The sequence below is a fragment of the Hemiscyllium ocellatum genome, chromosome 4 (assembly GCF_020745735.1).
Source record: "Hemiscyllium ocellatum isolate sHemOce1 chromosome 4, sHemOce1.pat.X.cur, whole genome shotgun sequence".
In the NCBI taxonomy this organism is placed as follows: Eukaryota; Metazoa; Chordata; class Chondrichthyes; order Orectolobiformes; family Hemiscylliidae; genus Hemiscyllium; species Hemiscyllium ocellatum.
The window spans coordinates 59,911,110-59,925,348 of NC_083404.1; the positions used below are offsets into that span (position 1 = coordinate 59,911,110).

General features: G+C 40.4%; 1 protein-coding gene across 7 annotated transcripts in view; it reads left to right on the top strand.

Annotated features, from left to right (window-relative positions):
- The window catches only part of LOC132813916 (coiled-coil domain-containing protein 102A-like), a 615,752-nt gene that overhangs the window by 350,482 nt on the left and 251,031 nt on the right, over positions 1-14,239 (top strand). For all 7 annotated transcript variants that reach the window (XM_060823318.1, XM_060823308.1, XM_060823316.1 and 4 more), the window contains one exon: positions 8,040-8,210. In XM_060823318.1, the coding sequence (XP_060679301.1) occupies positions 8,040-8,210 (171 nt within the window). The remainder of the gene's footprint in view (positions 1-8,039; positions 8,211-14,239) is intronic.

Consider the following 14,239-nt stretch of genomic DNA (forward strand, 5'->3'; position numbering starts at 1 on the left):
AATTTCTGAACAGCGATCAATTATTTCAGACTGAGATTGTTTAACTTGGACGATTAGGAATCTTTGGAATTCTTCACCCATGTTGGCTGTGGATATTCAGTGGCTGAGTTGATTCAAGGGTGAAATCAATAGATTTTTGGACTGGAGGGGAGTCGGGAATATAGGGGTTATGTGAGTAAATGGTATTGACGTTAAAGATCAGCCAAGAATTTATTGACTGTCAGATGCAAGATCGAGGCTATTTGCATTCATATTTTTGTCCTGTTATTTGGGGGAGATGGCATCACAGAGAAACTGACCCTATCTCCTCACCCAACATTCACACGTATCTGCTTCCAGCAAGGATTTCTGGATAGTGATTTGGTACAGGGGCTGCCGTTAATTATTCAATAACACCACTTTCTCTTTATATTGTGGTTTTATATTTACTGCTGTTTAGATAAGTTCACTTTTTGAAAATGCATTAAATTGCTATTTATTTGTACTGCATTTCTTCAAATGCAATTTGAAAATATGTACATGTTCTTAGAGTCATAGAATTATACAGATGTACAGTGTGAAAACAGACCTTTTGGTTCAACTCCTCCATGCTGACCAGATATCCTAAATAAATTTAGTCCCTTTTACCAGCATTTGGCTCATATCCCTCCGAACCCTTCCTGTTCATATACCCAAGCAGATGCCTTTGAAATGTTGTAATTGTATTTGCCTCCATCACTTCCTCTGGCAGCTCATTCCATATAGAACCACACTCTGCAAAAAACATTGCCCCTTAGGTCCCTTTTAAATACTTTCCCTCTAATCTTTAAACTATGCCCTCTAGTTCTGGACTCCTACCTCTTCCCTCCGCCCCCCCCCCCCACCACCACCACCACCACCACCCCGGGAAAAAAAAACTTTGCCTACTTATCCTATCCATGGCCCACTTAAATTTATCAACCTCTATAAAGTCACCCCTCAGCGTCTGACGCTCCAGGGAAAACAGCCCCAGTCTATTCAGCCTCTCCTTACAGCTCAAACATCCACCTCTGGCAACATACGTGTAATCTTTTTCTGAACCCTTTCAAGTTTCACAACATTCTTCTGATAGCAGGAAGATCAGAATTGAACGCAACATTCCAGAAGTGATCTAACAAATGTCCTGTACAGCTGCAATGTGATCTCCCAACTCCTGCACTTAATGCAATGACCATTAAAGGCAATCATGCCAAATGCCACCTTCACTAACCTGTCTATTTTCAACTCCACTCACAAGGAACTATGAACCTGCACTCCAAGGTCTCTGTTCAGCAACACACCCCAGCACCTTACCATTAAGTATATAAATCCTGCCCTGACTTGCCCTGAAATGCAGCACCTCACATATATCTAAATTAAACTCCACCTGCCACTCCTCGATCCATTGGCCCATCTTGTCAAGGCCCTGTTGTGTTCTGAGGTAACCTTCTTTAATATCCACCAATTTTGGTTGTCAGCTGCAAACTTACTGTACATACCTCCTATATTCACATCCAAAACATTTACATTAATGATGTAAAGCAGTGTACCAAATACCGATCACACTGCTGGTCACAGGCCTCCAATCTGAAAAGCAACCCTCCACCACCACTCTCTGTCTCCTATCTTTCAGCCAGTTGTATCCACATGGCTAGTTCTCCCTGTATTTCATCTGATCTAACCTTGCTCGCCTGTCTACCATGAGGAACCTTGTTGAACCTTACTGAAGTCTAAATAGGTCATGTCCACCATTCTGCCTTCATCAATCCTCTTTGTTACTTCTTCAAAAAAACTCAATTAAATCAGTGAGACACCATTTCCCACACACAAAGCTATGTTGACTGTCCCTAATCAGTCCTCAGCTTTCTAAATACATGTAAATCTTGTCCCCAAGGAACCCCCCCAACAACTTGCTGACCACTAATATCAGGGTCACTGATCTGTAGTTCCCTGGCTTTTCCTTACCACCTTTCTTATATAATGGCACCACGTTAGCCAACCTTCAGTTTTCCGGCTCACCTGTGGCTGTCGTTGATGCAAATATTTCAGGAAGGGGGCCCAGAAATCACTTGCTTAACTTCCCACAAAGTTCTTCTCTCTTCTTTCATCAAGTAATGCTTTCAGGAGTAGAAGAAAACTGCGTGAAATGGGACACTGTGTGAAGTGGAATCACCACTTCTAACTCAGCAACCATTTGACAACTTTTACTTACTTTCTGGAAGTTTGTTCTTTATCTGCCTGGCCCAAGTTACCTTTAGAAAGTGGGTCATCATCAGTAATATAAAATTTGAAATTTAATAACCGTCACCTTAATAAAGACTAGACTGAGGGAAGCTGGATTACATCTGCATAGATTTAGTTTCATCATTCTTTGCATTCTACAAAAGAAATGTAACCCAGGTTTCTTATGTTTCTTTTATCAGATTGTTACTGCAGTAGGTGCAGACTTTAAAAATCAATGTATGTCTTTCAATTAACCAACAGTAATTAGTTACAAAGATCTTAAACAAGTAAAAAGAGATCATTGCAAATCAACCTATGGAGAAAATGTTAGCCATTAACCTGTGCCATATTTTGAATCAATGAGTTGCTTTTAAATGTGTTTCTTCATTTGTGATGGCTTGGTTTTAATGTGGTTGAACAGTCTTCTGTTTTTGTTAATTATGCCAAGGTCTGTCATTGTTACTTGATGCTGTGGTAATGCGAATTGGCAGTACAGTTAGTCTGAGCGCTAAGAGTAGCTCATCAAGCAGAAGAGCTGAGAAGAGTGTATGCTGTCAGGTCCATTCCACTTGTCAGCTTTGCTTTCACTTGCTTTTATTTGGTTGTATATCTGGGGTCAAAGGTCAAAGCAAATCAACATCCTGTTGCAGTACAATGGGAGATTAATCATTTATGCACAATGGCTGCTGTCAGAGCAAAATGGGAGCAGAGTAGAACGAGCAGTGAGAATAATACGAGAAACGAAATTATTTTGACAAATCCCACCTGCACTAAACAATTTGTTACTATATGCCGATTCTAAACATTATCTTCATCAGTAATCTGGTTTGTACTCTTCATGTTGCAAATACTTAAAAAGCAAACGATCCAAATCATTAAAAAAATGCAATCTGGCTTCTTTTCTGGGTCAAATGCACCAGAATTGAAATCCAGACAATACTGAACTGATATTATAGTTTAAAGTGTTATGACATTTCTTCTCTTCACAAACTGCATCTTATTGTTCTGTTGTGTGGAATGAAGTGAATTCCAGGAATTGTGCATTTTGCCAAACAATACTTGAGGCAGAATATTAATCAACTCTGAATAGAGTCTTCATAATATCTGCCTGGAAGGGCTGCAATGTAATAGTCAAATTCAACATTTGCCTCTCAAGAAGATGACCCAAATCGATTGCAAGTCAGCAATTTTGTGAACATATGATATATCAGCTGTGACAAGAGTTAGATTGAAATTTTGATTTTTATTCATCAGAATGGAAAGTGCATTTCACTGAAGGTTATCTCACAGAAGTGAGCTTAACCCCTTGTCTATCAAATATTGTTGCTCTATAGACAATTATTGCTTGTGGTATTCTAGGATCTATCCACTCCTATTCTTTGTTTCCCATTTAACTTTTTAATGCAATAGTTGCCACAGTTGTCAGTCACTTGCATGTTCTATGTATTCAGGGTTAAGTTTTAAACAGGATGTGGGAAGACAAATGTACAATGAAGCTATAATTACCAAATTAATCAATGATTTCACTAATTAGATGTAAAAGATTGTTTTGAATGTGCAGCCTGGTGCTACTAAAAATCAACTGCTTAATCAATCAACACATTTCAAAGATCAATGACAATTGATGTCGCTTAACTAATTCTTAATTGGCCTTTTCAAATCCATTCATTGCAATGTAGATGCAGGAAGCACGGTGTAAGGAATCTGGTCAGGGTTGCAAGCCTCACACTTAATTTGAGGTTAGTTCACAAAAACAAGTAAAAGCAGGAAAGGTTGAATCTAGTTTGTTTTGCCTTCTCTGAATGAATATCCATGAAACTGATTTCAAATTGAAATGTCTATTTGAACTGAAATTGAACCAGCAACTGTCATCATTACATCAAACTGTCAAATGTCTAGACTGAGAGAAACCGAAGTCGCCAAGATAATTTCATTCTATCATGGCAAACGTGTAATGTTTCAACTTTGATTGTGTGACATTTTCAACAGATAGCCATGTGCTGCTGTTCACCATAATTGTTCTGCAACTATGTTTACAGTGATGGAATGCAGATCTGAATGTATGTCTGACAGTGATCACATGTTCTGCTGGACATGGGTCTCCAAGGCAGTCAACAGCCATTCAATGGAGGCAGCCATGAAGCCATATGCCAGACTGTGACAGCAGACATAACTTCCATGGACTCATCCATCTTCTGTTCAGTCTGTGCATGGCCTCCGGCACCACTGCTGGTTGTTTCCCTGCATGTCTCTGCATTTCCAGCTAGTCTGCTGTAGCTGAATCCAGAAGCTTGTTCTCTTTGTGGGTTGAGCAGGTCACAACCATTCTTGAGTGTAGTTTTGTGCATCTTCCATCAGCTGTGGCAACAGGTCTGTGATGTACTCACCAGATTGTGATCCTGAACCCAATCATGAGTGAACACTCACTGAGGTGAATATCTTTGTGCTTTGTCTAGACTGTGGGGGGAATGCCCAGTTCTAATGGGTCTGAATTACCAACCTCCAAAGTAGTGCTGGAGATGGAGGAGGGCTGTCTTCTCTTTCACTTTGTGATTTGTGGTGATAACCTACAGTAGAAAACAAAATAAATGAGCTGATGTTAATGTACAAGGATAGTCAACATGGTTTTGTGCAAGAAAAATAGTGTCTCATAAACTTGCTTGATTGATGATGGCAGAGCAGTAGATGTTATTTATTTGGATTTTAGTATAATCTTTGACAAGGTTCTGCATAGTAAGTTAGTTAGTAAAGTTAGGTCATATGGGATTCAGGGTGAGCTTGCCTGATACATAATTGGATCATAGTTGGATACATAATTGGCTTAATGGCAGGAGACAGAGAGTAACGGTGGAGGGTTGCTTTTCAGACAGAGATTGGTGCTGGGTCCTTTTTTATTGGTTATTTGTAAAAATGATTTGAATGCGAATATAAAAGGCATGGTTGGTAAGTTTGCAGATGACACCAAAATTGATGGCGTAGTCGTCAGTGAAGAAGATTTTCGAAGATTAAAAAAGCTTCTTGATCAAATGGGTCATTGGGCTGAAAAATGGCAGATGGAGTTCAATCTGAGGTACTGCATTTTGATACAACAAACAAGAGGTAGGGCTTATACAATTCATGGTCGTGATGTAGAGCAGAGGGACTTAGGGGTATCTGTACATAATTCTTGAAAGTTTGCCTCCCATGCAGTGGTTAAATATATGTTTGGCACGCTTACCTTCATTGCTCAGTCCTTTGAATACAGGAGTTGGGAAGTCATGTTGAGGTTTTACAGGACATTGGTGAGACCTGTTCTGGAGTACTCTGTCCAGTGCTGGTTACTCAGTTAGAGGAAGGATATTATCAAGCTGGAGAGGGGTCAGAAGAGATTTACCAGGATGTTGCCAGGAATGTAAGGTTTGAGTTATAAAGAAAAACTGGATAGGTTGGGACTTTTTACTTTGGAGCATAGAAGGTCAAGAGGTGACCTGATAGCAGTTTATAAAATAATGAGAGGTACAGATAGAGTTAATGGTACTTATCTTTTCCCTAGGATGGGGGATTTCAAAACCAGGGGTACATTTTCAAGGAGAGAGGAGAGAAATGTTAAAAAAGGACATGAGAGTCAAACTATTTACACAGAGGTTGGTCTGTGTATAGAATGAATTCCTGAGGAAGTGCTGGTTGCATTTTCATTTATGATGTTTAAAAGACATTTGGATAGATACATGAATAGAAATGTTTGGAGGGATATGGGGCAGCAGCAGGCACGTGGGACTAGTTTAGTTTGGGATTATGCTTGGCATGGACTGGTTGGACCAAAGGGTCTCTTTCTGTGCTGTATGACTGAATGACTCCGCAAAACCTTTTTTGAACAATGTTTCAGGCACTATTCTTGTAGTCTATTTATCAACACCGGACTGGCGGCAACCTGAGCGGGTGGCTGTCTCTCCATTAGCACAGGCTTTGTTTCTTGTCTTTACCAACACATTCTGTAGCTGCCTCCTTAACTGGGGTTAGGATTTGTTATATGGGATGCCTCCAGTTCTTGAAACATTTCTGCCTCTTATGAGTGGCTTTGTCCTGCAGAAAGACAGAGTGATTGAGTATTAGCTCAGTAGGTATGTAATGATGTTATGGGCATATTTACCCATGACAGTTCCTGACCCTTCCTCAGTAAGTGTTTGACAGCCAACTAGTTGATCTCTCACATGTTCAGGCCATATGTTCCATCTAATTGGGTGGCACAGTGGCTCAGTAGTTAGTACTGCGGCCTGACAGCGCCAGGAACCCTGGTTTAATTCCAGCCTCGTGTGACTGACTGTGTGGAATTTGCACATTATCCCTGTTTCTATGTGGTTGTCTTCCAGGTGCTCTGGTTTCATCCCACAGGCAAAAATGGGTAGATTAGATGGATTGGCCATGCTACATTGTCCATAGTATCTAGGGATGTGCAGGCTGGGGAATGCATGGTTTCAGGGATAAAGGTGGGATGTTCTTCGAAGGCCTAGACTTGATGGGCTGGATGGCCTGTTTCCACGCTGTAGGAAATCTATGATTCTATGACAGCTTGGCTACAATCCCCCAAACTCTTCTCTGACAGCCCTTGGACATTCATTTCTACACTGTATGGTGCTGTATTTAGTGTTATTTTGTTGTGAGGACAGATGCAGTACAACAGAGTGTTCTTTTACTGCTCTGCACCCAGGTTTTGGAGTAAGCTGCATGGTGTTAGCCTGTGTTGCAGCTCTATCCAGACAATTCATTTTACTCTGCCATCCCTGGGAAACAGGATCTCCCACCTTTCCTGGGTAGCCTGGAGGACTTGAAGAGTAAAGCCATATGTTGTCTTGTCTGCAATACCAATCCTGAAGAGCAGATTAGCCATTAAACTTATCCGGTGAAGACCAGCAAATAAAGGTGTATTAGAAGGCTTCAACTTGGAGAGCACCGGTGACGTTCCTCCCTAGTTGGGATAGCTGGGTGCTTTATAAATAGCATGGCTAGACCTTTGACCCCATGATGTAACAGAAGGGATATTGACTTCCTCTTGCCACATGATTGGCTATGTCTCCACGTCATACAGAGCCACTTAGCTGACTAGTTCATGGACGAAATACATCCACATCCTGAAATGAATCATCAGCCCCTGTGTTCCAGATAACAATGCTACCAGTTGAGAATGACATGAACAAAAGGAAATGGATAAATTCTCAATTGAGGTAGAAGGGAAAGGATGACTGAAAATGATGAGTCTTGGTGTAGAACTTGATTCAATATTTGTTTTGTGATGTAGCAAATTCTGACATAGTCATGTTTCTTCATTGATCTGACGACAGCTGACTGACTTACTCGGTGACCTGACCTCAGTGCATGTTATAATTCACTTGTAGATCAGATTAGGAAGGGGTGACAAGTTTTTCTCCCTGAAAACGTGCAGGGAACCATGCAGTGGGCATTGCTGGTAATCTCTCTTTTATGCAGTTACAAAAATTATTAGATTTATTTAATTCAATTTCATAATTTGCAGTAGTGCAATTTAAGGTAAACCCGGCCAGGTTGCTAATCCTTCAATCATAGACACTTTTCTATGTTACCAGAAATGGTCTGAGATTCAGATAGATCTAGATTTATTCGTTAAAGAACGCCAAATTGATAGTATGACTACCTTCACCTTCACTTGCTTTTACATCTGCAGATTTATTATTAAATCAAACTTAATATTCCAGGTCTTAAATACTGTTTCTTGATTTTTCTTATATTCACTTGTAACTTTGTTATATTCGCTTGTAACTTTATACTGAAGTGAATGGATTGACTTTTAAAATATTTAACTTTAGGAACTTTCTGATTTTCGACATGCCCACAATAAACTGAAGAAGCAATATCAAGACAAGTTGGCAGAATTCACCCATTCCAATCGAAGAGTTGAACAGCATGAAGCAGAAGTGAAAAAGTTAAGACTGCGGGTGGAAGAGCTGAAGAAGGAACTAGCTCATGCAGAAGATGAGGTATGTGCTAATGCATACATTAAAAATTCCTAGTGATTCTGCTTTGGCATTAGTAATCTGAAGTAGCAGATGTGCAGTTGAAGTTAACTTATTGAAACCCTGTTTTGAGACTGTGCAACCGTTTTAGCCTCAGAATACGAACCATTTTTGAGCATGGAGGTAAATATTAAAAACAATTTATTTTGGTCTGGTCTTCACTCTTGTAAAGATCAATTACTTCTTTAAAAAAGAGATGAGAATTCTCCAAGAATTGATGGTAAAAATATCAAGTGACATGATTTTTCATTTTAGGATTTTTACTGTAATAAATAAATTGAAATCAACATAAATGAAACATTATTCAATAGGCAACCAATATTTCTCCATTATCTAATTAAGTTGGCAAAACTACTTTGAGATTCATTTATTCCACATTATTCTATACTCTCTGCATCCATGTGGCATGTGGATTAGCTTCTGAACTACTTCGAATTTATTAGAAGACTCTCTTCTTGTTATTATATTCAGCATAATTGAGTGTCCTTTTGAAAATCACTTCACTGCGTCTTCTGAGTATCCCCAAACTGACATTCATCATTTTCACACCACTTTGCACAGAGCAGCCAGTTTTGATCAGCCTGGGCTCTGAGTTTGAGAATCTGTGCCTAGAAAAACCAGATACTCCCTTTTGTTGTGAGAACTGTCCCTTTGATTTTCAGTAGATTTTGACCTAGGTTTCTTCCTGATAATAACCAAACCACTTGGGCCTGTTCTATGATTTCACCATTTCCCAGTCCACAATATCCTATATTATCTTAAAATGAAAGAGAGCTCCATATAATACATAACATCCCATGAAATCTTGTATTTGTAACAACTTAAGTTATGAAGGTTGATTGAAAATCAAATGTGCCTATTGCTGTATTTCTGTTTTTTTGGTTTTCAAGGGCAACTAGGATGGGCAATAAATTCTGGTCCACCAGTGATGCCCACATCCTATGAAGGAATTTAAGAAAGTGGTAACATGGTTCAAATTATGACAGGAACCAATAGCAGAGTTTTATCAACATCTTGGTTTTATGTGGTAATACAACATGGAAGGAATTTCTATGATCCATCACACCTATTACTGGTTCTATGAATGAATTAGCCCTATAAATTTACTGCAAAGCCCCTTTTGTCCAGAATGTATATTTCAATGCTTTAATCACATTAGGATCAAAAAGCTATCCAAAAAAATAATGTATTTGATAGTATGTCTCAATATGAAGATGTTTTTGATGGTTACTTTAGGTAATATATTGAGTGGGATATTCCCCTGCTTTTAGATGACAGGAAAAGTGGCAAAAAGAGTAAATAATTGGGTGGATTGGCAATAGCAGCAGAACGTTCACATCCTACAACCTCAACAATTAAGTTCTTGGTAGAATGTTTCATGGTGAGCCTTTCCAACCCATCAACATTTAGAGCAGTTCAGTGTCCAATTAATGAGTACTTAAAGGCCTCAACTTACAACTGCCCTGATTACCTGCCTTTCCAGCAGACACAATAAGTAGCTGACTCCCCTTCTGGCAAATCTAGGCAGCCAGCCTGATAGATTGTAGTGGGGGTTCTCCATTGGCCCAAACTAAGGGCCTGGATGAGGGTGAAGTGGCTGCTGAAAGCAACCCCCTATCCTTGGTTCTGTACCTCCCTAACCCCTGACACCTCTCTGTCTTTGTGACCCATTCTCATGATTTGCCCCATCCCCAATAAACTCATTCATCACTACAGCTTGCAGTGGCTACTGGCCTCTAATTGGCCAGCAACTTCATCCAGGGTGGGACTTCTCAGCTGCAGCCATCTGGTTGAAAAGCTCACCAATCAGGAATTTATAGGGAGAGGTTGAATAAGCTGAGGCTATTTTCCCTGGATTGTTGGAGGCTGGGGGTTACCTTATAGAGGTTTATATAATCATGAGGGGCATGGATAGAGTTAATGGTCAAGGTCTTTTCCCCTGGGTAGGGGAGTCCAAAACTAATGGGCACAGGTTTAAGGTGAATGGGGAAAGATTTAAAAAGGATCTAAGATGCAGCTTTTTCATGCAGGGGATGGTATGTGTATGGAATGAACTGCCAGCGGAAGTGGTGGAGGTGGTCCAATTACAACAATGGTATATGAATGGGAAGAGTTTAGAGGGATATGGGCCAAATGCTGGCAAATGGGACTAGATTAATTTAGGTTATCTGGTCGCATTGACACGTTGGACTGAAGGATTTGTTTCTGTGCTATACTTCTCTATGAATAATAAGTGTCGACCTGTTACTCAGTCCGGCAGCCTCCCACTGGTGGTGAGGCAGGGAAGGTCTCTCACCCTTAAAGCGGAAAATCCCGGCTATTGTATTCATCCAGAATCCAATGCCTTGTCAAGAGCTCTGCAGCTACTGGACATTTTCACTGATTAATATTTTCATGAGTTTGGATGTTAATTGTTTTGTGCCATTTATTTCAGTACAAAACAGCAGGTATACATTTCAACACTGAAAATGGATTTTATCACAGACATTGTTTTGTCTTCCCTTCCCTTTCAATTGGCTGAATTTTACCAGATAATTGGAGATGGACTAGGAGGAGCAAGGGCTGACAAGATGGTAAAGGCACAGGAGCCTTGCATCTTCCTGCTGCTTCTGTGGCATACTGCCAGCAGTGACCCCCTTGCCAGTAGGGCTGTCCAGTTGAAGGCCAATGGAGACACTTCGATGTCCATTTAAGGGCAGCCTCTCAGCAGGTATCCATGGTGTGGGGATGACTTATGGAAGTATCTTCTCTGGCAGGAGTGTCTGCCTTGTTTCTGCCTAGCCTTGGCTTCCCCAGGCACTTTCAATAGTCTACAGGGCACCATGGCAAAAGTGGCTAGTGTTGGTCATGAGCACTGCTGAGGGTGCTGAGCAGCTGGCCATCTAACCAGGCTGGTACACCCTGAGGGTAGGGTGATGATACTATGCCATTCTCTCAGGCAACTGCTGCCAGTAGCAAGGTTTGGCTTGGGTCTCGCCATCAACCAAAGCTGGCCGATTCAGCAGTTGCTGTCTAAGATTCTTAATTACTTGCTGGATATAGTTGAGAGCCACAGGTTGTCCTTTGGCATATTGGCTAAATGGTCATTCCATATCTGTGATCAATGATGGGCTGTTTGAGCTCAGGAGACATTACTATCCAACTGTGCCTGGCACATCTACATACGCCCACTTCCAACAGTGGCATTTGCAGCTGAATATTGTGTTCAATTGTTCTATAGTTGATAATGAGTCTGGTAGATGACCTATGATCATTGTGCCTATTTGTTAAGCTTGGGTGTTGACTCAGAGAAACGTAATAGCCACATCAGGAGGAACAGGAAACTTTTGAAATCATGACAGGATTAAACATTTTAATCCTAATGTTTAATTAAAGTTTCTGTACTGTTAGAAACTAATGGCATCTTATATCTCTGGGGTAAATCAGACTTACAGAATGCACAAGGCTGTATGTTCACACTGAATGTGCAAACTCTGCCTTATTTTTCTTCCTTAACTTAAATTTGCTGTGGACAACTGTGGCATCACCTAAATCTTGCTCAACTAAAGAGTTAACCCACTCATTCAGATCTCTATGAAACACAATAAACAAGTTTCTTTATGTAAAGGTATTAAAATTTAAAAATGCTAATTTGACTGACTAAATTCACAATTAAAGCTGAAGTGCTATACACTGATACTTTCTAATATCAATTGTTGCTCATTCCTACATGATGTATTATTATTGAATATTGTTACAGCTGCACCTTTAGAATTTAGCCGTGATTGGCCAAGCTGCCAGTGTGATCGGAGGTGAGGAAGTTAGATAAAGATTGGAGAGATCAGTGAAGGAGGGCAGATCATAGAAGGTACTGGAGAGATTGGGGAAAGAGAGGACAATATCGTAAGATCATGAAAGACATAGAGGGGATTATGGGAGATTGAGGTTTTTAGGAGGTTTTTGGATTTGGTGGAAATGTTGGGATGGTGAAGAGATGAGCAGTCATGTGGTGGGAGGTGGGGAGAGGTGGGAAGAACTGTTTTGGGAGTTGAGGGAATGATCTCCTGTTTTTCTTTCTTCATCCATAAGCAATACTGAAAAAGACAATTTTCTATTGTCCACGGAAACCTTTATCTCTGTTTAGTTACAGTGTTTGCTAAGTCACAGGAAACATAGCTGAACAACCTTAAACTTTGAACAAGAAATGGAATCAGAGGCATGCAACTAGGTTAAAATCTTTCAATGAGCATTCTGCCTTCAGGAAATGGATTAGTTGCCTAGCTTCCCCTTTTGCCTCCATGTCAGCTGTGCGTAGGAGATTTCAAGGCATATGGACCTCGGGACTCATTTGCAATTTTGATTTTCACCCAACCAGCCTGGAGATTTAAAAGTTCTTCACTTGGAACCAAACAGTAATAAAATGCGTTAAAATAATGCATCAAAAATATACCATTCAGCATTATTTAAAAAATGCATATTAAGAACAGTTTGTGTTAAAGGTGGAAACTTGTCATGTTTCCAGGTGATTTATTCCTCATGGCTTGCAATTATATCTGCCGAATTCCTTTTGGTATAGATTGCTGCTGACAAACACCACTGTAAGAAAGATGTGAAATGTGTATCACTGTTGTAATATTAACAGTTAGCTATTTTAATATTTAAGCATTAATATTAAGAACTCGGTGACAGGTGGGGGGGAAGGGTTTAGCAACGAAAAGTCAGCGAGGGTATTCACAAATTGTTGCGGCTCTTTAAAAATAACTAATACTTTCAATAATGAGGATGTCACTGGCAAGGCCAGCATTTCTTGCGATCCCTGAATAAATGGCTCACCAGGTCATTTCAGAGGGCAATTGATGGTAAATCACATTGCTCTGGGTCTGGAGTCACATGTAGACCAGAACAGTTAAGGGGCGCTAGTGAATGAGAAGGGTATCTCAAACAATCGATGATAGTTTCATGGACATTTTAAAATTAGCTTTCAATGAAATGCACCTTCCATTAGATCCTGTGATGGAACTCGAGCCCATGTCTCTGAACCAGCAGTTAAGGTCTCTGGATTACTAGCCTAGTGACGTTGTCACTGAACTACCATATTCCTTGTTACAATACATAGCAGTGGGTTTTGTGGTGTTCGAGTCTCCTTCTGTGGAGAGGCAGGACACTTCATTAAAAGATTGGAATCCCACTGTGCAATCGATTTCCTTGGCTACCAGAAGGGAAGCAGAAAGATAAAATGTTAACAAGGCCTTTGTCCTAAGTCTCCACATGTTTTCTGGCCGTTTTTGTCATTTCCTCATTTCCTGTAAAGATTGAGGTGTTAGATATTAAAATTGGAAAAGAAACAAACACCAGAAAAAGAAGGAATGAATTGACTTCATTTGGAAGTTAGGTTCAGGTCTTAGCAGCCTTGTACCTGATCAGAAATGCACAATACTTTTAGGAAAAAATTCCTCTAATTAACTCTGTGGTGATCCATTACCTGAATGTACTACTACTAAAGATATATCAATTCCCCACTTCACTCTAAGCTGAAAATGTGTTGCTGGAAAAGCGCAGCAGGTCAGGCAGCATCCAAGGAACAGGAGATTCGATGTTTCGGGCATGAGCCCTTCTTCAGGGGGGTAAAAATTCCCCAATTCACTTCCTAACGCACTTTCAGAATCCCAACTATCTTGCCTTTGGCTATTCATTCACCACACAGTTGGAAAATATTGGTGACCCTCACAAATTGCCCTTTAATTTTGTACTTTGAATGCCCACTTCCTTGAAACAGATTGCTGATGCACCTCGTGGCCTGCTGTTGGGAGCATTCTCCAGTGGTGGAACCATATTGAGGGTCACTGTTATGTAGCTTCATGGCTTCATCCATCCTGCTGCAAATGTGTTGCTGGTCAAAGCACAGCAGGTTAGGCAGCATCTCAGGAATAGAGAATTCGACGTTTCGAGCATAAGCCCTTCATCAGATTCCTGATGAAGGGCTTATGCTCGAAACGTCGAATTCTCTATTCCTG